Source organism: Dryas octopetala, chromosome 6, assembly GCF_963921425.1.
Source record: "Dryas octopetala chromosome 6, drDryOcto1.1, whole genome shotgun sequence".
NCBI classification, from domain to species: Eukaryota; Viridiplantae; Streptophyta; class Magnoliopsida; order Rosales; family Rosaceae; genus Dryas; species Dryas octopetala.
The window spans coordinates 8953378-8974877 of NC_141371.1; the positions used below are offsets into that span (position 1 = coordinate 8953378).

The following is a 21500-nucleotide window of genomic DNA, read 5'->3' on the forward strand; positions in this document are numbered from 1 at the left end:
TTGCCTTGCAGAAGCACAAAGTTTGTTTACCATGGTGCACGCTTAGCTAATAAAAATTGGAACAGGTCCTTCCAAACCTCTCGTCTTCATTGATACACAAATAAACAACCAAGGAAATCTCAAAGGACTAAAATTATAAAGAGATCAGCTTGCATACATATCAAAATTTCATTTCAAATTATTCCATTTTACTAAACCGTGAATTTCGTTTGATACATGAAACAAAAATCTGAAACTGTAGATATTTGACTAGACCAAACTAAATAAGAAATTTATGCTCCATAAACACTCAGTTTAAAATAATTCCTTTTTATCTGAGGTCTCAAAGAAAGAGCATTGTAAGAAAATGTTACAACTCAAACAAAACTTTTTGCTTCCATCTATCAGTTAAGTTCTTGGTCATCCTTTCGCCTCGAACTAGAGCTAGGCATATTGTCTATACTGTAACCTTCATCCCAATATTGATGCTGGTGACCCTAAGAAAAAAATTAAAAAGGAAAATCATAAACAGAGCATTGTAATATAACATGTAAATAAATAAAAAGAACACCAAAATTTTTAAAAACAAGCATCTTAATATTACCTGAAATTGATTTTCCTGGAGACTAGGACAAGTTAAATTTCCTCTCTCATATCCACTGTACAGGTCGTTTGCATGACCACCTTGAGTGACCCCCAATGACATGTTCATATTTTCCTACAACATATATATATATATATATGTTTAGTAAATAAATAAATACTTCAAAAAAAATAAAAATGAAATAGGGCAATAACAATCAAATTTCATAACTCACATTACAACCACGACCTGTAGGATATTGTTTGTGACCCATGTCAACATGAATACCTTGTGGTACTTGAGAATCCTGAATTAAAAAGTGTGTAAGTAATTATAAAAAAATGATTTTAACTTAGACAAACAAGAACAATATATTCATGCCATACCTTCACAACAATATTACTCTCTTGTGTTCCGACTACATAACCAGTTTTGAAAGTGGGAACTGGACCATGTACATGACAAATGGAATCACTTTGCATCGGTTGAAAATCCTACAAAAAACAATACAAGCACAAGATGTAACATTTTATTGGCTTTATATTTTACAGTTTTGAAATTGTCATTTTATTTACCTTATTCATGTCTGCATAATATACCTTTAAACTCAAACATGCAACAATTGCACTTAACTTCCTTGTCACATTCACTAAAACAAACCTTGAAATTAATACTTTTTTTTCTGTCCCCGATCAAGATATCTTCAGATATTTCATACTCCAAAATTGGGCCATCAACTTTAACTGAAACCAAATCACAATACATCTTACTTGTTAATTCATGCTGAAACTCCTTAAATTTTGAAATTGTGTAAACATCTTGAGCTTGCTTTTCCATCTCATAATGGGTAGCACAATGAACACGTGAAGAGGAAGACTTGAAATCTGCATGAGTCTCTTTTTCCACCTTACTCCTCAATGCATTCTCATATTGCTCCACAAACTGTTTTAAAGTAGTTTTAGAATTTACATAGCCATCAAAAAAAGCATTCATACTCTCACTACGTTGTGTGGTAGACAGTCCTGCCCAAAAACTGTTTTTCACAAATCTTGGCACCCAACAATACCTCTCATTATATATACTATTTAACCAATCATTGTTGTGTAACTTATATTTTTCAACCATCTCACACCAACGTTCTTCAAACTCATCATGAGTCATTGAGTCATATACAATATTTTGCAAGTCAAATCTGATAGACTCATATTGCTTGTAACTTTTTAATTTTTCAGGAATCTTCATTATATGCCATAAGCACCAACGATGTCTAGTTTTAGGAAAGACAAACTCAATCGCTTTTTTCATGGCTTTGGCTTGATCTGTAATTATTCCAATTGGAGCACGCCCAGACATACATGCCAGCCAAGATTGAAACAACCAAATAAAGGTGTTAGTATCTTCATGTGAAATCAAGCCACATCCGAGCAAAATCGATAGACCATGATGATTGACTCCCACAAATGGAGCAAATGGCATGTCATACTTATTGGTCAAATAAGTTGTGTCAAATGTAACAACGTCTCCAAATTCCTCATATGCCGCCCTACTCCTTGCATCTGCCCAAAACACATTTCTTAAACGACCATCGTCATCTAAATCAATTGCATAGAAGAAATTTGCATTATGAGCTTGCATATTTATAAAATAGTTCTGAATTGCAGTAGCATCTCCTTCCCCAAGCCGTAATCTCCTAACCTTTTCAATATAGTTTCTACAATCCTTTTCCAAAAATGACATATTCTCATGGCCCCCCACTTCAACAACAACTGAATTATAATTTTTGTTTAACCTTATTCCAGCTCTATCATTCACTTCAAGCTTCCTTCTTACATGTGAGCTTATCTCCCGATTGCACCTCCAATAACGAGATTTATCTGGAATTAACTCATGATTATGATCAAGCTTGATAGAGTTTACACGCCATCTCCCACCCAAGCTTAAACCTGTTCTAATCTTAGCCTCACAATTATTCTTTATACTTGGACGTGGCTTTAGAATATTACTTGAATTACTTTCTGAATTGCCTGATCGAGCACATGAAAAAGTAATATATTTCACTTCACCATCATCTCCCTTCGTTGATGATCTCCTTATCACTGCGAACCCAGATTGTCTTCCATATTCTTTATAATATTCAAACACCTCATCACTACTATTAAACATCTTTCCAACATAAGGCTCCTGTATTTTTTCTTCTGCATTCATTATATCCTCCATTGCAGTCTCATCATTTTCTATTTTATCCCCATTATTTTCTATTTTAACCATATTAGATTGAATTTCAGCCATGTCATCTTCTTGAATGATGTCCAAACTTGCAGAATTATTTGAACATACTCCCTTTCCTAAAATCATTCAACATGCTATATATGTAAACATAATAACAATTCATTTTCAAGAGTACGTGCATGCCAAATCATAAAGTTGAAAATTCTATAAATTAAATTGACATAATTTTCAAGAGAACTATAAACAAAATTCCAAATTCTTTTCACAGTAAACAAATTACCTTGATAATTTGGACCATTGATATTCATGTGAGTGTCCTTTGATTCTTTAGGGGATTTCTCGGTGCCCATTGTCATTGTTTAAACACTTAAACCAAACAAAAGATCGAGTAAGTTAGTAGTTCTTTAATCTTAACTAAATAATACAAATCTTGTGCGACTAGAAAAACTAAAAAACCTGATTATAATCTTTTGTTTTGTTCTCTGGTTCTACTTCAAAAGAATAATAGAAAAAACAATAATCTTTCATACCAAAACATATACTGAAAATCTGATTATAATCACCTGTTCTATGGATGCTCTGTATTCCCTTTTGCATTTTATATATCATCAATAAAATTGTTGCTGGCCGATTAATAAAAAAAAGACATAATTATAATAATCCTCCAGCAAATTAATTCGTCTACATGTTTTGCCTAACCAATAAGTTAATTTTACCTTTTTTAGAACATCTTAGAACAGAAATCCATGAATTAAATCTAATTTGTTCTCTGAATAGCAAATGAATAAAGATGCTCGCCTGGCCTCCACTTTGCTTTCTTAGTAGGAAGAGTAATCAATGTCTTCCCTCCTAACTCAATTGAACATTAATTAAATACGTAAGTATGTCTGCAATACCACCAATGAACAATTGACATACACAAATGAAAGCATAGAGGTGATCCGACCGAAATGATTAGCAACGACAGAGACAAAAAAGAATCGCAGTCATCAAATAAAATTAAAAAAGCACCAACAAAGGAGATTAGTTTACAACACCAGAGATCCGAAAAGAATACAAAAAAACTTATAAAAAAAATCAATTATAGACCAAACTAACCAAGTGATAGGTGCCCCACTGGACCATCGATGTTTGCCCACCAGAGAGCACGGGTGGGCAAAGCGACGGAGAAGGGGAGCGCAGGTGGGAAGGGAGAAGAAACGACGTCAATCGTGGATTTGTGTTAAACTGAAATTCAGTTTTCTTTAGTTTATTTTAATAATTGAAAATTAATAAAAAAAATAAAAATGTGAATTGTATTTGGTGATGTGGTTGTCCACCTAAGCAGCCACATCAGATGGTATAAAATTATGGTACAAAAATAAAAATGTAATATTAAACGGGAAAACGGGACGGGTCCCCGCAAGGATCGGGTTTATGGGGAAAATTCTCATCTCTAGCCCGGAGAAATTTCCCAGTCTTTTGAGAAAACTCTCAGTCTTCTTCATTTCCTCTTCCATGTGTTAAAACCATGCAAAGCCAAACTTCCATGGAACCCAACTCATCAGCCACTTCAGATTCTGAAGCTCAAGGAGCTTCTTCTGACCATCAGGTCGGAGTAGACAGATTCAGCGCTGTTCCATTCGAAATTGCTCACCATATTCTCTCCTTCCTTCCATATCAGATGTCACTCGAGTGGGTAGTTTGTCCAAAAGATGCAGACGATTTCATCTATCAACTCCCACATTGAATTTCACTGAATTTCCCCCGAATTCCACACAGACATTCGCTAGCCGATTGGAGCTGTTGCATTCCTTAGATGGGTTCTTCATCAATCGCGAGGATAACAAGATACAGAGCTTCTGCACCAATTGGGTTTTTCAGTACCATTCTGGGGGAATCGAAATCGAAAGAAGCTGCGTTGAGAAAGCTCGAGTCATCGCTTGGATTGACAACGCAGTGAGGTGCAATGTTGAAGATCTCACTCTTATCTTTCGGGCTACTCCGATGATATTATTAGAAGAATATCTTCTAACGAATATCTTAGAGCTATCCTCTTTTGTGTTTGTTTGTGAATCTTTGAGGTCTCTGTTTCTGGACATAAAGGGAGTCATTGTTAAAGCACCCACCAACTGTTCGACCTCTAATCTTGTGTCCTTGAAGTTGAAGAATGTCACTCTAAATGATGAGGGGTTTTTCAGTTGGGTCTCGGGATCCTGCAGATTCATCAAGGAATTGTGGCTTGAATCCATTCATTTATTGCTCCATAACATCACCATTGAAAGCTCGTCTTTGAAATCATTCAGGCTTGAGCTTCCCTGTCGCAGTTTCCATGGCTTCCAGCTTAAAATTTCTGGTGAGAACCTTCAAGATTTACATTTACATTGGGAGTTTGGTTCCCCTAATGGCAATTTGTTAAACATTTTAGCTCCAAATCTTAAGCATCTGAAATGGGTTGGGAATATTATGAATCAACAGCACTTGGGGGAATTTAATTGTTTGGAAGAAGCTGAGATTTCTCTCCTGGCTATTGAAGTAAATGACTTGGACAGAAAACTTGATCAGTTCCTTTCCACCATATGCAGTGTTAAGGTTCTTGTTGTAGACCTTGGGCCTACAAAGGTAATTATAAACATGCACTATCTTCCTTTCCTTTACTTATGATTTGGTCTAAGAAATGTGATAATGGCTTTGGACTTATTTATAATATTGTAGGCTTTGTTCAGAGAAGCTTTCACCCCTGCACCATTGTATAATGTTTCATACTTGCGAATTTCGGTCTTGTGGGGATGCATTGATGATAGCATAGTTCCATCAATGGTCTCGCTTTTTAGAGGACTACCTAATTTGAATGCTTTGGACCTAAAGTTGGATCATATGTTACATTTCCCTCAACCTGAAATTCATGTAAGTGAAAGTCTGTGTTACCTTCCATATATTTGTTCTTGTTAAAAATGTTAGTTTGTCCTCTATGTTTAGGAGATTTGATTCTAAGTATTTTTTGTTTTGGAATTTTTAATTGATTTGCTTGTTTGCTAATTTTCTAGGCATCTGGATTTGATATGGGATATTGGGAGCAACAAGGCCTTGCTTTTATTTCTCAACTTAAGGAGGTAACGATAGATCTTTCCAGTGGGTCTAATGGAATGGAATTTGCAAGGTATATTCTTGAGCACGCTCAGAATTTGAAGAAAATGGTCGTTAATTATCTATCCAATCAATCAAATATGGCAATGGAGTTGAGGGGAAGTAGGATTATTTCCAATGCCTCAGTTGTGTTTCTGGAAAAAGAGGAGCGTCGTCGTTTTTAATGACCAAATCCTACATCTAAGTCTGGATTTCAATGGATCTGTTGGGGCATTTCTATTTGGTGATGTTTAATTATATTCCTGGTATATTTTACTGTTTAGTATTGTTGTTCAATGCCGCTGCTAATGAACTATTATTTTCCTTCATTATAGCATTAAGTGCTTTGGAATATTCTTTCAAATTAAATACAATGTAACATCTCTAGTCGGTACACGCTACATTTAAATTGAAACCAACTTCTCCTACAAACGAAAAAACACACATGTCCTATAGAACAACTTGTGTAAAAGGAGTTGTACTGGAGTATGATAGACAGATTTTTAGTGATCTTCCAAATGAAATTGCTCATCACATTCTTTCCTCAATTAAATTCTGAAATAGAAAATTAGATTTAGCAATCAAAATATATTAAATCAGTATTCTTTTATGCTATCTAATACATGAAAGTTTATTCTCACTCTTCTCTCCTTTGTCTCTCTTCCTCTCTTTGATCTGTGTTGCAGGTTGCCGGCCTCTACAACAAATCAAATAGAGGGAGAGAGATTGAGTCGAGAAGAGTGAGAGAAATACATAGCCGCATAGAGGAGAGAAAGAGGGAGAGAGAAGGGAAAGAAAGGCCGACCAGTCGCTGGCAATAGTGGTGGCGGGTGGTGGGGTCAGGACTTGGAGTGGTTGAGTTTGGGTGAGTTGTCATCAAGGAATGAAATTTCGAAATTTTCGGCGAAATTTCGCCGAAAATTTCGTTTTTTTGGGTCACCGAAATTTTATCACATACCCAATTGTTTTCGGTAATTATTTCGGCGAAATTTCGGAAATTTCGCGAAATTTCGGCGAAATTTCGGCGAAATTTCGGCGAAATTGGCGAAATTTCGCCGAAATTTGGGGGCTGGTTTCGGGAAAATGGCAAAATCTTCGATCCGCCGCCGTGCGGGGTCGTCGGAGCCAGGGAAGCACATGGGCAGACTCACCGTGACGAGAGGAAGACAACCCAGGTGATGGGAGGTCGCGTCGTCGCCGGAAAAGTGAGATCGCCGCCGGAGCTCCAAGGATCGGCCTCAGCTGGTTCGCGACTCGGGGGAGGTTTCTGGGCTGCGCCGCCACCAGGGGGAGGAAGAAGGATGAACGGCGACGAGATCTGGGCCGGTCCCGCTGCCAGCCATGGCTGGACGCGCCGCCACGCGCCGGTGGCAGGCGCGGCGAAGAGAGAGAGAGAGAGAGAGAGAGAGAGAACCAGGAGAGAGGAGAGAGAAAGGGATAAAAATCTGATTTTTGGGTTTTAAAACCCCTTTTGTAAAAATTACAAAATTGCCCTTTACTTCAAATGTCCGTAACTTTCAAACCATAACTCCGATCGACGCGTGCTACGTGTCTACGAACTCGTGAACTCGAGACCTATCCAACGTGCCCAAAGTCCGAATCAAAAGTCCACTAAATTTAAAAGTTAACTTTGGGTCAAGCCTAATTTAAAACAAAAATAATTAAATAATTAAAATTAAATTAAAACCTTTTTAAATTCCAAATAAATTCTCAAAATCCTTAAAATAAATTCTCAAAATATTTAAAATAATTATTTGGAAAATACAGGGTCTCACAGAAAAGGGGCTGGGTGAGGGGGGGTGTGTCGGGGATGGACTGGGTTGGGGGGAGAGAGGCAGGGGCTGGTGCTTGGTGGGGAAGAATACCCTAAAGGGCCTAAATCATAATATCTTATACCATATGGTCCATATCTTAAAGAACATACAGTATATAGAGTTTAGTGCATAGATTATAGAGTATAAAGAGTATTAGAATATATAGAGTATATAGGGTTTAGTATTAGGGTTAGTGTATAAATTATAGAGTATAAAGAATATACTGATTTCATTATTCATTATACTAATTTTGTTTAACAGTTTTTGCCTCCAACGCGCATTATATTCATCTTATATCACATGAAACCTATTATATAATTTGGTTTCTTCAATGTTTTTTATTAATATAGTAGATAATATGTTAAATAAACATATGGTCAAGTTTCATTCAAAATTTCCATATTTTGATAACAATTTCCGTCGTTTTTATCTAATTTTATCGAAATCGAAATTTTAATCGAAATTTCCACGAAAATTTCCGTCGAAATTTCCATCGAAAATTTTCTCGAAACTGAAATTTTACTCCTTGGTTGTCATTTAGAATTGGGTTAAAATTGTAATTCAATAAATAAAAAATATAACTGTGTAATGAGAAAAAATGACGTGCATATTAGTTTTGGAGATGAGAATCAAATGGACATCAGACTGAATTTTATGACAGACACCCAACAACACCTTCTCTAAAGACTGAGAAGCCGGATCCGTAGAGCAACTGTAGAAGCTATTGAAGAGTGAAGCTGATGTTACAAAGAGCAATTAAGTGATTGCTTGCTTAATTATCTGGAAGTGGGTGAACTTCTGACAAACCAACATTGGAACCATAACACCACCCATTAGGACATAGGTTGAGACTTCGACAGCATCAATTAATTTCTTTTGCTTTTGCACATTATAATTCACATAATATGGGTAATTGGGTATAATATGTGCATATTTAAAATTATTATACTTTATTCATTTAAATTTTAGTGTCAATTTCACTTTACCACTTAAAAAAAAAAGTCAAAAAAAAAAAATTGAAGTTATGCATATTTAAATCAGCAGTTTTTAAGTCTTGAATTAGATAGTGAGAGTGTGATAGTGAGTGAATTACGTACTTCCGATTTACCAAGACTTGAATACTGATTTTCCCCATTTGGGCTAACTCACTCACTCTCACCATCTAAGGTTGGATTCCCTCCAAGTTAACCGAAAAGAAAATCAGCATTACATGGTTTACACAGAGGAAGCTTTTAAGTTAAATGTCATACACTCATATCCCATTGAATTACCAAGTCTTGGCCTGTTCCTCCGTTGCATGTCTGCAGCCACCGCCCGCAGCCTCATAGTCCGACACCTTCATCTCATCTGAAGCTCTCTATCATCTGATTCAGGTATGATATTAAGACCCCAAACCTAACCCTGTAACGGGTTGGCTAATGCCTAGATTAAGTGATCAGTTTGATTCCTCTAACTCGAATCCTTTTTGTCTTCCAATGGGTACTTTTGTTTCTGCAGTTAGAATCCCCTTTTCTCGTGTATTAGGTATTTCTGCCCGGTAGAGGATCTTTATCCAATCATTCATGGACTGTTGGCATGAGTTACCGCTCTCTGTAAGGTTTCCGTGTGAAGGAGTTAGAATTCGTAGCACTAGGAGTATAATAGACAGATTCAGTAGTCTTCCAGACCCTGTTGCTCATCACATTTTTTCCTTGCTTGCTATAACCGACCTCACTCGTTTTGGTTGTGTGTCTAAAAGATGCAGAGAACTTTATCTGCAAATCTTTGACCTGCAAATCTTTGACCTGTACCATTCTTAAAGCACCCTCACTCTCTAATTTCTCTGATCTTGAATACTTGGGGTTGAAATATGTTAATATTGAAGATGAGGGGATTTTCAAATGGATCTCATGTTGTTGCAAATGCATTAAGGAATTAGATCTCCAACTTTTTGATGGACCAGAAAATGTCACCATTGAAAGCTCCTCTTTGAAATCATTTTATGTGTATCCCTTTGAGCTCTGTCATCTTAACATCTCAGGGGAGAAGCTTGAAGACATAGATATAGATTGCACATGTATTTCCACTAGAGTATTTTTGCTCCAAATCTTAAAAATTTGAAATTGGCAGGAAACTTTTTGAATCGCCCACATCTTGGGAATTTAATGTGTTTAGAAAAAGTTGAGCTTCTTCTGAAGCCTGCAGCAGATGAATTTAACATTGTGTTTGAGGTTCTTTGCAGTATCTACAGGGTTAACATTCTTATTCTAAACAAGGAAACCACCATGGTAAATTTTCAAGACCAATTTTTTATTTCTTCATTTTCAATTTGGTCTTATTAGTTTATAATTTTTCCCTGAAATGGAGATAGGAGTTAGTTAATTTATATAACTTAAATTTCAGATAGTCATGCACTGCTTTTAAATGCTGGTCACACTAGCTAGTTTTTAATTCGATCAACTTGATTTTCGTACTATTGCATATAGTTTTTTAATTAGTTTTCTCACAGGGTTTTGGGTTCCCTTCCTCATCTATTTTCATTTTTGTGCGTATAACCTGTAGGCTGTTTTCAAGGGAGGTTCCATTGCGGCACCATTAGTGAATGTTAGTTATTTGTGTATACATATTGGGAGCTTGCTTGATGTCCTATTCCTGGAAATGGTCTCTTTTTTTGGACAAATGCCTAATTTGAGTACTTTAGAGATAAAGTCTGACCCACTCTTCCTTGACCATAAAACTGATGTAAGTAAAAGTCTGGCCCCCCTCTCTCTTTCTCCCTCTCACTCTGTGTATATAGTCCTTTTTTTTATTTATTTTTATATATTTTGTAAAGTATTCAGTTTTTGTTGTTTTTTTTTCCTTTCCAGTGTTCAGGGTTTAATATGGGATATTGGAAGTTGCAAAACCTTCCTTTTATGGATCAGCTTAAGGAGATAACAATTGTGCTTTCTAATGGGTCCACGGAATTGAGTTTGCAAGGTATATCCTTGAGCATGCTCAGAATTTGAAGAAAATGGTGATTGTCCATTCACCCCAGCAGTCTAATGCTATAAGGCTCTTAAATAAGAGCAAGATGACTTCCAATGCCACAATTGTATTTCAGGAAGATCAAAAAAGAGGAACTGAAAGGCAAAGAGGAAGAAGGGTTGTCAGATAGATCAGTAAAAGTACTTTTGCAAGGGTTGTGTTTCCTCCTCTAGAGGGCTTACATGAGCAACTCCTTTCTCCAGATTTGCTATGCAGACTCAATCCCTTCAAAACTTTAGGCATATGTCTAGGTCAAGGAACTTGTGGTATGACAGATCCATTTTGGAATTTCTATTGAATGAGAGGGATAAATCTTTAATATGTCCATCTGTTTTGTTTGGTTTGTTATTCTTATTCAATCGATGTAAGCATGTGTTGGTTTGGTTAGGTGTAATCTTTTGTCTGACTCAATTGAGTAATCAAAAGTACATTGTAGCAAGGTTGTGCCTCATTTAAGGTTGTGCCTCTTGTTCCTATAATGTTGAGGATTATCGATCAAGTAGTTGAGGGTTTTGAGATGGTGTCCAAGTTGTACCGTTTGCAAGAGAGAGATTTAAAAAGTCTCAAGCTTAATTTTTTGTAAAGGATGGGAGTTGGGGATGGAGAGGTAAAAGAACAAAAAAATGTAACAAGAAAAAGGCCACAAAATCAATGTAAGCCGCAGGATTTTGTATTTTATATGTGACACTCTATAGTTAAAATATTAGAAAAGTTAGGAGATAATTTAAGTTAGGAGAGGATCCAAATCCCTTCTCGTTTCACCCTTGCACCAATCTATAATGTCTGGTACTTGCATTTTTGTATTCGGAGCAGTATTTGAATACATTGTTGGTACTATATTTTTAGAGGGCTGTCTAATTTGAATAGATTGGACATAAGAGCATCACCAACTGTACTTTATAATCCCAAATTTGGAGTTGGGTGAGCTGCACAGCCTGCACCCATACACTATCTCACACTCCCCCAAAATATTTTTTAGGGTGAGAAAGTTTTGAACGCCAATTTTGGCGTTCTAAAATTGTTAACGCCATTTTATTTTCATTTTTCAATATTCCTTTATTATTTTTATCTCTCCAATTAAAACATTCTTATTTTCTTCCTTGTCCTTTATTACTTTTTAATAATAATAATTGTTCTTCTATAATTTTTTATTAATAAAAATTACATCATCACAAAGATCTTAAATATATTTAAATATATTTAATTTATTAATTTATTAATCAATTATGTGACATTAATAATGTACACAAAATAAAGAAAAAACAATAATATTAATTTTTTTGTAAAGAAAAATAACAATGTGCTTAATTTACCGAATAGTGCTTAGTTGTTAGTTGTTAGTTTATATAAGAAAAAAAAAAAGAATTTGGCGTTGGATGAAGAATATACTTAAAATATTATCATCTTTAACTCCAAATTTGGTGTTGGAGTCTTGGAGATAAAGTACAGTGCATGCTCTAACTTCGTCTCACCTTTTACCGAGTTTGTCTTACCTTATATATATGTTTTCTCACATGCAGAGTACATTTTACCATGTGTCTTTTGTTTTACCATTAGTCTGCCTAAAGCGACTGTGAGTAAACTCGCTTCCACGTGGTAAGCAAATGTGAAAAGCCAAAAATAATGATTTTTGGTTCTCCAAAGAATCCATAGTTTCAATCAAATAATGATGGATTGAATTGAAATTCATTTTTCAACCTTCAATTTCACGTCTTCAATGTCAATATAAACTCAGCAAAACATGTTAACATCAACAGTAATTTATTTGGAAGAAAGCTTTGCAAATAATCCAAGTCACCGGGGGGGGGGGGGGGGGGGGTGTGTTTTAAATGAAAATAGAGGAATTTGAAGTTGGGTTAAGGCATTTCTTTGGATTTATTGGCAAGTCCTGAATGTTGAATAAATTCAAAAACCCCAATCACAAAATCTCTAAAACCTCAAATCTCTCAATTTGCAGAAAAAGAAGAAGTTATAAATAGAAACAAAATCCCTAAAGCTAACAAAACTCTCAAGATTTCTAAACTCACCTGCTTATGAAAATCAACATTTTTAAGAAAAATAAAACAAGGATAATTGAGAGAAGAGTTTGATGTTTTAGAATTATTTTGGTTGATTCACTTGCAAATGGGTAATGCCCTAATGGTAGAAACAGTGTGAACCAGTATGAGTGAATGGCAAAAGGGTAAAATAGGAAAGTAAAAGATTTTTAAGAATGTGTCAGCTTTTTAAAAATTTATATTAAAACGTAAAAGCCTTCTTAAATATTATGAATTTTAAAATGCGACAGCAAATTTAAGAGCTACACTCGCTTTAGGCGAGTTTCGCTAGCATTCCTCGATATTTTTATTTGATTTGCTTGTTTGTTAAGTTGCATTTGGATTTGAGATATGGGATAATGGGTACTCCAAGACCTTGATTTTATTTATTTATCAGCTGAAGGAGCTAACCATAGAGGCTATAGAACTTACCAATGGGTCTAATAGTGCTAGTTATATTTAAGGGTGTGCATGGTTCTAAAAATCAAACTACAGATGAATAATTGTAACCAAACTAACATTTTTGAATGACCATTCCGATAACCAAAATTAAATCAAGCTTAACTCAATTTGACTGGTTTGGTTAACCGTGAATTTTAGTTTGGAAAGTTTGATTATCCGAAAAACAGATAGCAACTGAACCAAAATATCAAGCCCAATTGTGTGAGTTTTTTGAATAATGGCCCATTTTGTGAGCCTAATTTAGTTAGCTAAAAACTCATTTTGCACACTTTATATGGCTATATAAAGCCCATTTTGACATATATAAACTATAATACGGAATTTAGTTTACTCTATAATTAATAGATATTAAAATTATATAGTATAAACTATAAAATATATAAACTATAATAAACATATACAAAATTACAAACATATAAAACTAAAATAGAGAATTTGGTTTACTTTATAAATTAATAAGTATTAAAATCATATAGTATAAACTAAAAACTATATACTAAATAAACTATAATTATAAAATATAATAAACATATACAAAATTACCTACATATATAAATTATAATAAAAAATTTGGTTTACTCTATAATTAATAGGTATTAAAATCATATATAAAACAATTAATATATAAAAATTAATATATATTATTAGTGGTAATTTGGTTCAGTTAAAATAAAAAAAATTTATATTAAAAACCAAAATCAAACCACAAAATTCAGATTGATTTGGTTTGATATGGGATGATAAAAAAAAAAATCAAACAAAACCAATCCGGTTGATTTGATTTAATTCAAAACTTGATTTTTTTATATTTTTACACACCCCTTAACTAAAGTACTTTGGAACTAAAAAGTTTTCTTTTTACTTAAATCCAATGCAATTAACATCCCTTTTAAACATAAAACCCGCCAACCCAAAAAGGGAAAGTCCAAAGCACGATAAACAAAAGGTTAAGCAACAGACACTATTAACGCTAAAGGTAAGTCCCAAGGTCCCAAGGTCCCAAGCCAAAGCAAACTGACAAAAGAAAACAGAACAGAACTAGCAACACCATTACATCAATCATACAAAAAGCAAGCAATTAAGTGAACCCTGACAAACTAACATTGGAAGCATAACACTACTCACTAGGGCATATATAGGTACAGACTGGTAGCACATTATTTATGATTTATTTTGGCAGACTGATGAACGATCTCCCAAATCTGAAGTTCCAAGAGCCATAGGAAAGTGTTGGGTTTCCTTCCTCTGAAGCTCTGATCATCTGATTGAGGTATGATTTTAAACACCAAACCAAACTGTCATTTTTGTTATATTTCTTTAACGGATTGCCTAATGCCTATATTATGTGATCAGTTTGATTCATTCTTCAAACTAATTTTGTAACCTGAACCCTTTTGTCTCCTGTAGTACTGGGTATTTGTTGTTTATGCACTCGCAGCACTCCAACTCCAGTGCGTATTGTTATTTCTTCTGGCACAGGTTTAGACTAGTACCACATATATTATCATTTCTTTTGGCCTATTGAAGTTCCAAGAGCCAAAAAGCAGTGTTGGATTTCCTCTCAACTCTCAAGCTCTCATCATCTGGTTGAGGTATGATTTTAAAACCCCAAATCCAACTTCCATTTTTGTAATATTTCTTTAAAGGGTTACCTAATGCCCAGATTAAGTGATCAGTTTGATTCATTCTTTAAACTAATTTGTAACTTGAATGCCTTTTTCTTCTCTAGTACTGGGTATTGTTGATTCTGCCCTCGATTAAAATTTTGTTTCTCACTTGAATACCCTTTTCCCTTCGTAGTAGGTATTGCTGCCTGATAGAGGATCTTGATTCTATCATTCATGGACCGTAGCCATAAGTTACTGGCCTCTGCAAGTTATCAGCCTCAAGGAGTAGTTAGAGCTTGTAGTAGTACTACTGAGAGTATGAACATTGACAGATTTAGTTATCTTCCAGACCCTGTTGCTCATCACATTCTTTCCTTCCTTCCCATAGCAGACCTCATTCGTTTGGGCTGTGTCTCCAAAAACTGCAGAGAACTTTATCTGTCATCTCCTTCCTTGAATTTTGAAGAATTTTCCCAATCAAATTTATTCATGCACATTAATGGGTCATCTCTGATGAGTTGTTTGGATAGGTTCTTATTCATCCATCGTGGGGTTAAAAAGATAGAGGGCTTTCGTATTCGTTGGAATACAATCGTAAATGGTGAAGACCAGATATTTCGAATGATGACGTGGATTCACAATGCTGTAAGGTGTAATGTTGAGGTCCTTCATCTTGAGTTAAAGGGGAAAGCACAACTGTTTCCATCTTTCGTCTTTCTTTGTGGATCTCTGAAATCTCTATTGGTGGATATGGATTGTAAGATTCTCAAAGCACCCTCACTCACTTCTTTTTCTAATCTCGAGTACCTGAATTTGAAACATATCCATATAGAAGATGAGGGGATTTTCAAATGGATTTCATGTTGCTGCAAATGCATTAAGGAATTACATCTTAAACATCTTCGTGGGATAAAAAGTGTCACCATTGAAAGCTGCTCTTTGCAATTATTTTGTTTTGAGGATCCCTACTCTAGCAGTCTTACTAGAATCTGTCATCTTAACATCTCAGGCGAGAACCTCGAAGATATACATATAGACTGGGGATTTGATTCATATAGCAGCAAATTGTTAAATATTTCTGCTCCAAATCTTAAATGTCTGAAATGGTTAGGGAATTTGAGGATTCACCAAAATCTGGGGAAAGTATTGTGTTTAGAAAAAGCTGAGCTTCTGCTAAATCCTACAGAAGATGACTTTGTGTTTGAGGTTCTTGGCAGTATATGCAGGGTTGAAGTTCTTGTTCTAAACAAAGAGACCACCATGGTAAAGAGACACTACTCTTCAGGAATATTTTTTTATTTGTTTTAATGGTATTTTCCAATTTGGTCTCTTTTAAGTTATAATCTTTCATGCCCTGGAAGTAGGAATTAGTTAATTTTTGTATCTTATAGTTCAGAGTAGTGGTCAGCACTACTTTTAATTACACTAATGGTTTGGCAGTACTTTTAGAAGCCTTCAAAGCACTTTCAAAAAGTCAAAAACGTTTTTGCTTGTATTTTGCACAAAAAAAGGGCGTTTTTGGATTATAAATGCACTTAGAGAAGCAGGTAGGTGCTTCCTCAGGAAACGCTTCCAAGTACATTCACAAGAAGCACTTGTGAAAAAAATCAAAGTCTTTCTAATAAAGAGCTTCTAGTGAAAGTGCTACTGAGTGAAACCGCTTCCTACCAAAGCACTCCTTGGTCAGTCACAATAGTTAGATTAAATCCTTGTTTGACACTGCTTTTTAAGAAGCGCTTTTATTTAGTAGCGTTTTTATTGGAAGCGCTTTTGCTAAGAAGCACATACAAATTATTATAAGAATTCTTAGTGGTTTATGCCAAAGTGTACTCGGAAGTGCTTCCTCAGGTGCCTCAAAAAACCCCTTAAAAGCGCTTTTATAACCCAGAAATACTTTTATTTATTATTGTCAAATGCTATCAAAAACATTTTTACTAATATGAAAGCATTTTTTGCAGTTTTAAAAGCAGTGCCAAACGGGTTAGGACTTGTTTGGGAGTGCTTCTGTATGAAGCGTTTTTACTTAGTAGCGCTTTTACTAGAAGCGCTTCTTGTGAAAATCCCAGTGCTTCTTGTGAAAATCTCAATGTTTTTTGTAAATGTACTTGGAAGCTTCCTGAGGAAACACCTGGTTCCCCACGAAGCGCTTTCAAGTGTTTTTATAACTCAAAAACGTTTTTTTTTTTTTTTTTTGTCAAACACAAGCAAAAGTGCTTTTAAGGCTTCTAAAAGCACTTTGGTTTGAAATGTTAGTCTGATACACTGTAATATTACTTTGACAATTTAAGTTAATCGACCCATATAATAGGGGCTAGTTTCAACTTGTGACTAATTGATGATTTATTTGATCAACTTGATTTAGGTGAATGTTTTGTATATTTTTTCATTGATGTTCCTGTAGGGTTTTAGGTTGTTTGTTTTTAACATGCAGGCTCTGTTTAAAGGAGGTTCCATGCCGGCAGTATCATTAGAGAATGTTTGTCATTTGTCTATACATATTGGGAGCTGGCTTGATATCCTAGTCCCCACAATGGTCTCTCTTTTTGGAGGAATGCTGAGTTTGAGTACTTTAAAAATAAAGTCTGACTCACTCTTCCTTGACCCTAAATCTGATGTGAGTAAAAAATCTTGCCTCTGTGTGTGTGTTGTTTATCCATCGGCAATTTCTAGAATCAGTACTAATTTTTTTTTTTTTTATGTTTCTGGAAATTTTAAATTGATTTGTTTGTTGCATTGTTTCCTTTCCAGTGTTCGCGGTTTAATATGGGATATTGGAAGTCCCAAAACCTTCCTTTTATAGTTCAGCTTAAGGAGGCAACCATACAGCTTTCCGATGGGTCTAATGGAATTGAGTTTGCAAGATTTATCCTTGAGCATTCCCAGAATTTGAAGAAAATGGTGATTGTTCATTCACCCCAGCAGTCTAATGCTATGAGGAAGTTAAATCAGAGCAAGATGACTTCCAATGCCACAGTTATATTCCTGGAAGATCAAGAAAGAGGAACTAAAAGGAAAAGAAGGGTTTTCAGATAGAGCTGTAGAAGTGGTTTTACAAGGATTGTCTTTCCTTCTCCAGAGGGCTTACAAGATCAACTACTGTCTGTTTCTCCAACTTACTATGTCGATTCAATCCATTCAAAAGTTTTGGATGAGTGTGAGGATATGGTAAATCGATCCGTCTTGGCATTTCTATTGAATGGGAGGGTTAAATCTATAATATGTCCATCTGTATTATTTAGTTTGGTGTACTGTTTCAATCAATGCATGCGAATGTTGGTCTGGTTAGGTGTTATTTTTTGTCAGATTCAAGTGAGTAATCACAAGTACATTGTAGCAAGGTTGGAAGATATGGTGAATTGAAGGACCTCCACTTAAGGTTGAGCCTCTTTTTCCTACATTCTTGATGTTTGTCTCCTTGTGGTAGTTTTCCGGTAAATCTTCATTTGCGGTACGTGTGCATACATGCATCTGGTTTCAAAAACATGGAATCTCAAGTAAAACAATACGAATCAGCTTGCCAGCTTAATACCACTAAGTAAAGCAGAATTGACCCCTAAAGCAGAATAAGACTAAATACATATGTTCACAAAAATTACTAGCAGCCAGCTTAATACCAGAATGGAAAGCCCAAAGCTCAGCTACAATAATTTCACCAGAAGCCATCAATAGGGTGTTCCAATTCCATTTTGGACGGATCGGATTAGAAATAGGATATTTCAATTCCAATTCAAAAAATTTCGAAATAAAATTTCTATTTCAATTTTCATTCCAAAAAATCAGAATTTCAACATCTCATTCTAATTCGTAAATTTTTGGATTTCTCGAAATTTTTGAATTTTTTTGGAATATCACATTTTCGAAACTTTCGGATAAAAATTTAAAATTTTCAGATAAAAAATCAGAATTTTCAGGTTACTTTTTGTTATTAGTAAAAACAAACAAAAAAAATTAATCATTACACGTACAAAAAATATGGATGTTTTTGTTAGCATTTATGTTATTATAATACATATATATTTATAATATACATATGTTTATATTAATAGTATTAGTTATTTTTTTTTAATATATATGTATGTGTATGTTTGAAACAAATAACAAATTAATGAAACATATAGTAAATTGGCATAATTTCAAAAATATCGAATCGGAATTCGGATTAGATCGAAATTTATAGATACATTCCAATTTCAATCCAATTTTTTTTGGAATTTTCAAAATTTGGCATTTTCGGATTTGATTCGGATGTTCCAAAATTGGAAATTTTCGGATTGGAATTGGTCGAATTCGGATTTTTCAATCCAAATTACACCCCTAGGTGAAAGGGGGGGGGGGGGGGGGACTCCAAACTCCAAGCCAGAAGAACTGGTTTTCAGATACGTAAAATGCCTATACATGAAATATACTGTGTTTTCAGAAACATGAAATGCCTAATTCATTTCATCTCTCGACTATATTGGTAAATGACCTCCACCAAAGGTTGACCCTCTTGTTTTTTTATTGTCTTTATGTGTGTTTTCTGACAATCTACATTTGCAATTTGTGTGCATCCTCTATGGACGGACCTGTATCCTTTTCTGATCTTTTCCGGCCATTTCATTGCATGTCATTTTTCTGATATTTTTAGCAATTGTTGCTAAAAATTTGTATTTAATTTGGCAATCTATAGAACTGTCCTTGTAATACTTTAAATGGGGTAATCATCTCTTATATAAAGTATGGTTTGGAGGGTGAATATCGTCACTTTTTGTGGGGTGTATTAATTAGATGCTCTAGAGAACTTCTCTTATTACTATAAATATTACAGTGTATCAGTTATATCAAATAATTTCTCTATCTCATAGCCTATATAAACAAGTTATAGTGAGAATTGAAGTATGATTTTGATAAACAACTCACTTTTTGAAGTATAAAACGGCCGTGAATTATTTTGTATATTATTAGTGACTCTCCTTATAAATAGTTTAATGTGTTATATTTCAGATAAAAATGTGTAATATACTTCATACCATAATTGAGAATATATATGTGTAATAAATGAGAGGGCCTTACATATATTGATTCAATTAACATAATATTGGAGCATCTGATTAACAGAAAAGACATAATATTGTAACAAAAAAAAAACATAATATAGGAATAACTAGAAAAAACTTAGGAATATTTATCATGAGTGTAACGTTGCTGCTGATAGGTTGGCCAATTATAATATAGTCTCTCATTCGATTTAGACCTCCTTTATGACTTTTTGTTGTGAGCCTTTACTCCAGGCCGGTCCGAGGATTTAGGTGGTCCTAGGCAAGAAAAAAATTTGAGGCTCTTTGCCTATTCAATAACTAAAATTAATTGACCAAAAAATCAATAAGCAATTTCTAACTTAATACCCATCAATTTAGTAAGAGAAATTAAAAAAATAAAACTGATTTGAATTAATTGAGAATTTTTAAGTACACAAAAGCTGGAGTCAATTTTAAAGATAACTAATACATGTAGTAAGCTTTAGGCTGCAAGTAGCAAGCTTCTTGACAATCTATATTCCAAATTCTCTGCTAACAAACCTTTGTTACCAAATTAGAGAGCTTTCTTACTTTTCGATATTAATTAAAGGAGGCAAAGTATAAAGCAACTAAGATAAATAGTCAAATGGATGAAGGAGGCCCTGTACTATGAGATTGAGAGTGATGAAGAGGAATGAATAGTTGACAAGAAATAGTTAGAGAAGGAAGATGATTAGAGGAATAGTCAATGAATAAAGGAGACTTAGATTAAAAGTAGGAATAGTCAAAAATGTTTTTTTTTTTTATTAAGAAGCCCGACTTAAAAGTTGAAGGCCGTTTGGGTGGGTGGGCCTTAAGCGGTCGCCCAGCTCGCCTACCCTCAGGGCCGGCCCTGCTTTACTCTATCATGATCTTTAAATGGAGTTGCTAGACCTTGGCATGTTATAGTATGATGATATAAATTGTGCTTAAGCTTGGCTCTTGGCTCAAATGTTTATTATTTAATTTGAACTTGACTAGCTTGTCCTTGCTTCGTTCATATATGGGACCGAGACTCTCAAAACTTATGAACATATTTTTTGGAAACTATTATGGAAATGCCATAACCACCCTTTATTGAGAGGACACCCTATGGCACGGTGGTACCCATTATTGCATCAGTCCTTTGTCTCCTTTGTTATACCACTCCTTTTTCTTTGGCCAGCAGCATACCACTCCTTTATCCACAAACAAATTAATAAAAATAATAGATATAAAATTAGAAAGAAAAAGTTTTTTTTTTTTTAGTTCATTTTTGTTATTAATACCGTAATAAATGAATGATATGTATTATAAAAAAGTAATCAGACCATAGGTGATAAATTGATAATGCTCACAAAATAAACAAAAATGATTATTTTTTTCTTGCTTAATGTCAGATGAGTCTATTTTTCCATCATTATAAATGGATTACGCATGTCCCACTATCATGCATATCAGCATATATGACAGCAAAAATGAATCCAATATCAGATAAGAATGAGGAGAGGGTCTTCCATGGGGTATGCCCCACATGCCCCATTGAAGATTTATCCTAAGAATGAGCCATGCATAGATGTCAGATAAGAATAAGACTTGTGTTGTCCCATCATATCAGATTAATTAGAGGAGTAAGTAATTGATTGCTTGCTTGCTTAATTATT

The 21500-nt window shown here is 34.6% G+C and overlaps 3 protein-coding genes and 1 pseudogene across 6 annotated transcripts; 3 read left to right on the plus strand and 1 right to left on the minus strand.

Moving 5' to 3' along the window:
- Positions 1-383: 383 nt before the first annotated feature.
- Positions 384-3995, minus strand: LOC147282077 (protein FAR1-RELATED SEQUENCE 5-like). The gene is made up of 7 exons (XM_086248174.1): positions 3890-3995; positions 3072-3157; positions 1237-2907; positions 1138-1148; positions 949-1056; positions 798-869; positions 384-476 (listed from the first exon to the last, which is right to left on the minus strand). Exons 2-7 carry the CDS (start codon positions 3145-3147, stop codon positions 384-386), a joined length of 2031 nt encoding a protein of 676 aa, XP_086104300.1. The 5' UTR covers positions 3148-3157; positions 3890-3995.
- A 319-nt stretch (positions 3996-4314) lies between these two features.
- LOC147282078 (putative F-box/FBD/LRR-repeat protein At5g22610) lies at positions 4315-6695 on the plus strand. 4 transcript variants are annotated; one of them, XR_015123097.1, is made up of 5 exons: positions 4315-5126; positions 5249-5392; positions 5486-5677; positions 5818-6140; positions 6583-6695. XR_015123097.1 is itself a non-coding variant. In XM_086249229.1 (4 exons), the coding sequence occupies exons 1-4, from the start codon at positions 4778-4780 to the stop codon at positions 6638-6640; spliced, it is 978 nt and encodes a 325-aa protein (XP_086105355.1). In that variant the 5' UTR covers positions 4315-4777; the 3' UTR covers positions 6641-6674. The 4 variants fall into 4 exon arrangements, 2 of the variants coding, with proteins under 2 accessions (XP_086105355.1, XP_086105354.1); XR_015123096.1 differs by having other exon boundaries at positions 4315-5392; XM_086249229.1 differs by having other exon boundaries at positions 4315-5392; positions 5818-5930; positions 6583-6674.
- A 2577-nt stretch (positions 6696-9272) lies between these two features.
- Positions 9273-10846, plus strand: LOC147282079 (uncharacterized; annotated as a pseudogene).
- Positions 10847-14693: 3847 nt separating this feature from the next.
- LOC147282080 (F-box/LRR-repeat protein At3g26922-like) lies at positions 14694-17854 on the plus strand. Its single transcript, XM_086249278.1, has 4 exons — positions 14694-14806; positions 15015-16084; positions 17253-17435; positions 17570-17854. The coding sequence occupies exons 2-4, from the start codon at positions 15056-15058 to the stop codon at positions 17852-17854; spliced, it is 1497 nt and encodes a 498-aa protein (XP_086105404.1). The 5' UTR covers positions 14694-14806; positions 15015-15055.
- The last annotated feature ends 3646 nt before the right edge of the window (positions 17855-21500 follow it).

Excerpts from the sequence above, each read along its gene's own strand:
- LOC147282080 (XM_086249278.1), top strand. The coding sequence starts at position 15,056 with ATGGACCGTAGCCATAAGTTACTGGCCTCTGCAAGTTATCAGCCTCAA. Across the intron at positions 16,085-17,252 it reads TAAACAAAGAGACCACCATG|GCTCTGTTTAAAGGAGGTTC; the intron begins GTAAAGAGACAC and ends TTTAACATGCAG. Across the intron at positions 17,436-17,569 it reads TCCTTGACCCTAAATCTGAT|TGTTCGCGGTTTAATATGGG; the intron begins GTGAGTAAAAAA and ends TTTCCTTTCCAG.
- LOC147282077 (XM_086248174.1), bottom strand. The coding sequence starts at position 3,147 with ATGACAATGGGCACCGAGAAATCCCCTAAAGAATCAAAGGACACTCAC. Across the intron at positions 870-948 it reads AGAGTAATATTGTTGTGAAG|GATTCTCAAGTACCACAAGG; the intron begins GTATGGCATGAA and ends TTTTTAATTCAG. Across the intron at positions 477-797 it reads CTACAGGTCGTGGTTGTAAT|GGTCACCAGCATCAATATTG; the intron begins GTGAGTTATGAA and ends TTTTTTTCTTAG.
- LOC147282078 (XM_086249228.1), top strand. The coding sequence starts at position 4,778 with ATGATATTATTAGAAGAATATCTTCTAACGAATATCTTAGAGCTATCC. Across the intron at positions 5,393-5,485 it reads TAGACCTTGGGCCTACAAAG|GCTTTGTTCAGAGAAGCTTT; the intron begins GTAATTATAAAC and ends ATAATATTGTAG. Across the intron at positions 5,678-5,817 it reads TCCCTCAACCTGAAATTCAT|GCATCTGGATTTGATATGGG; the intron begins GTAAGTGAAAGT and ends CTAATTTTCTAG.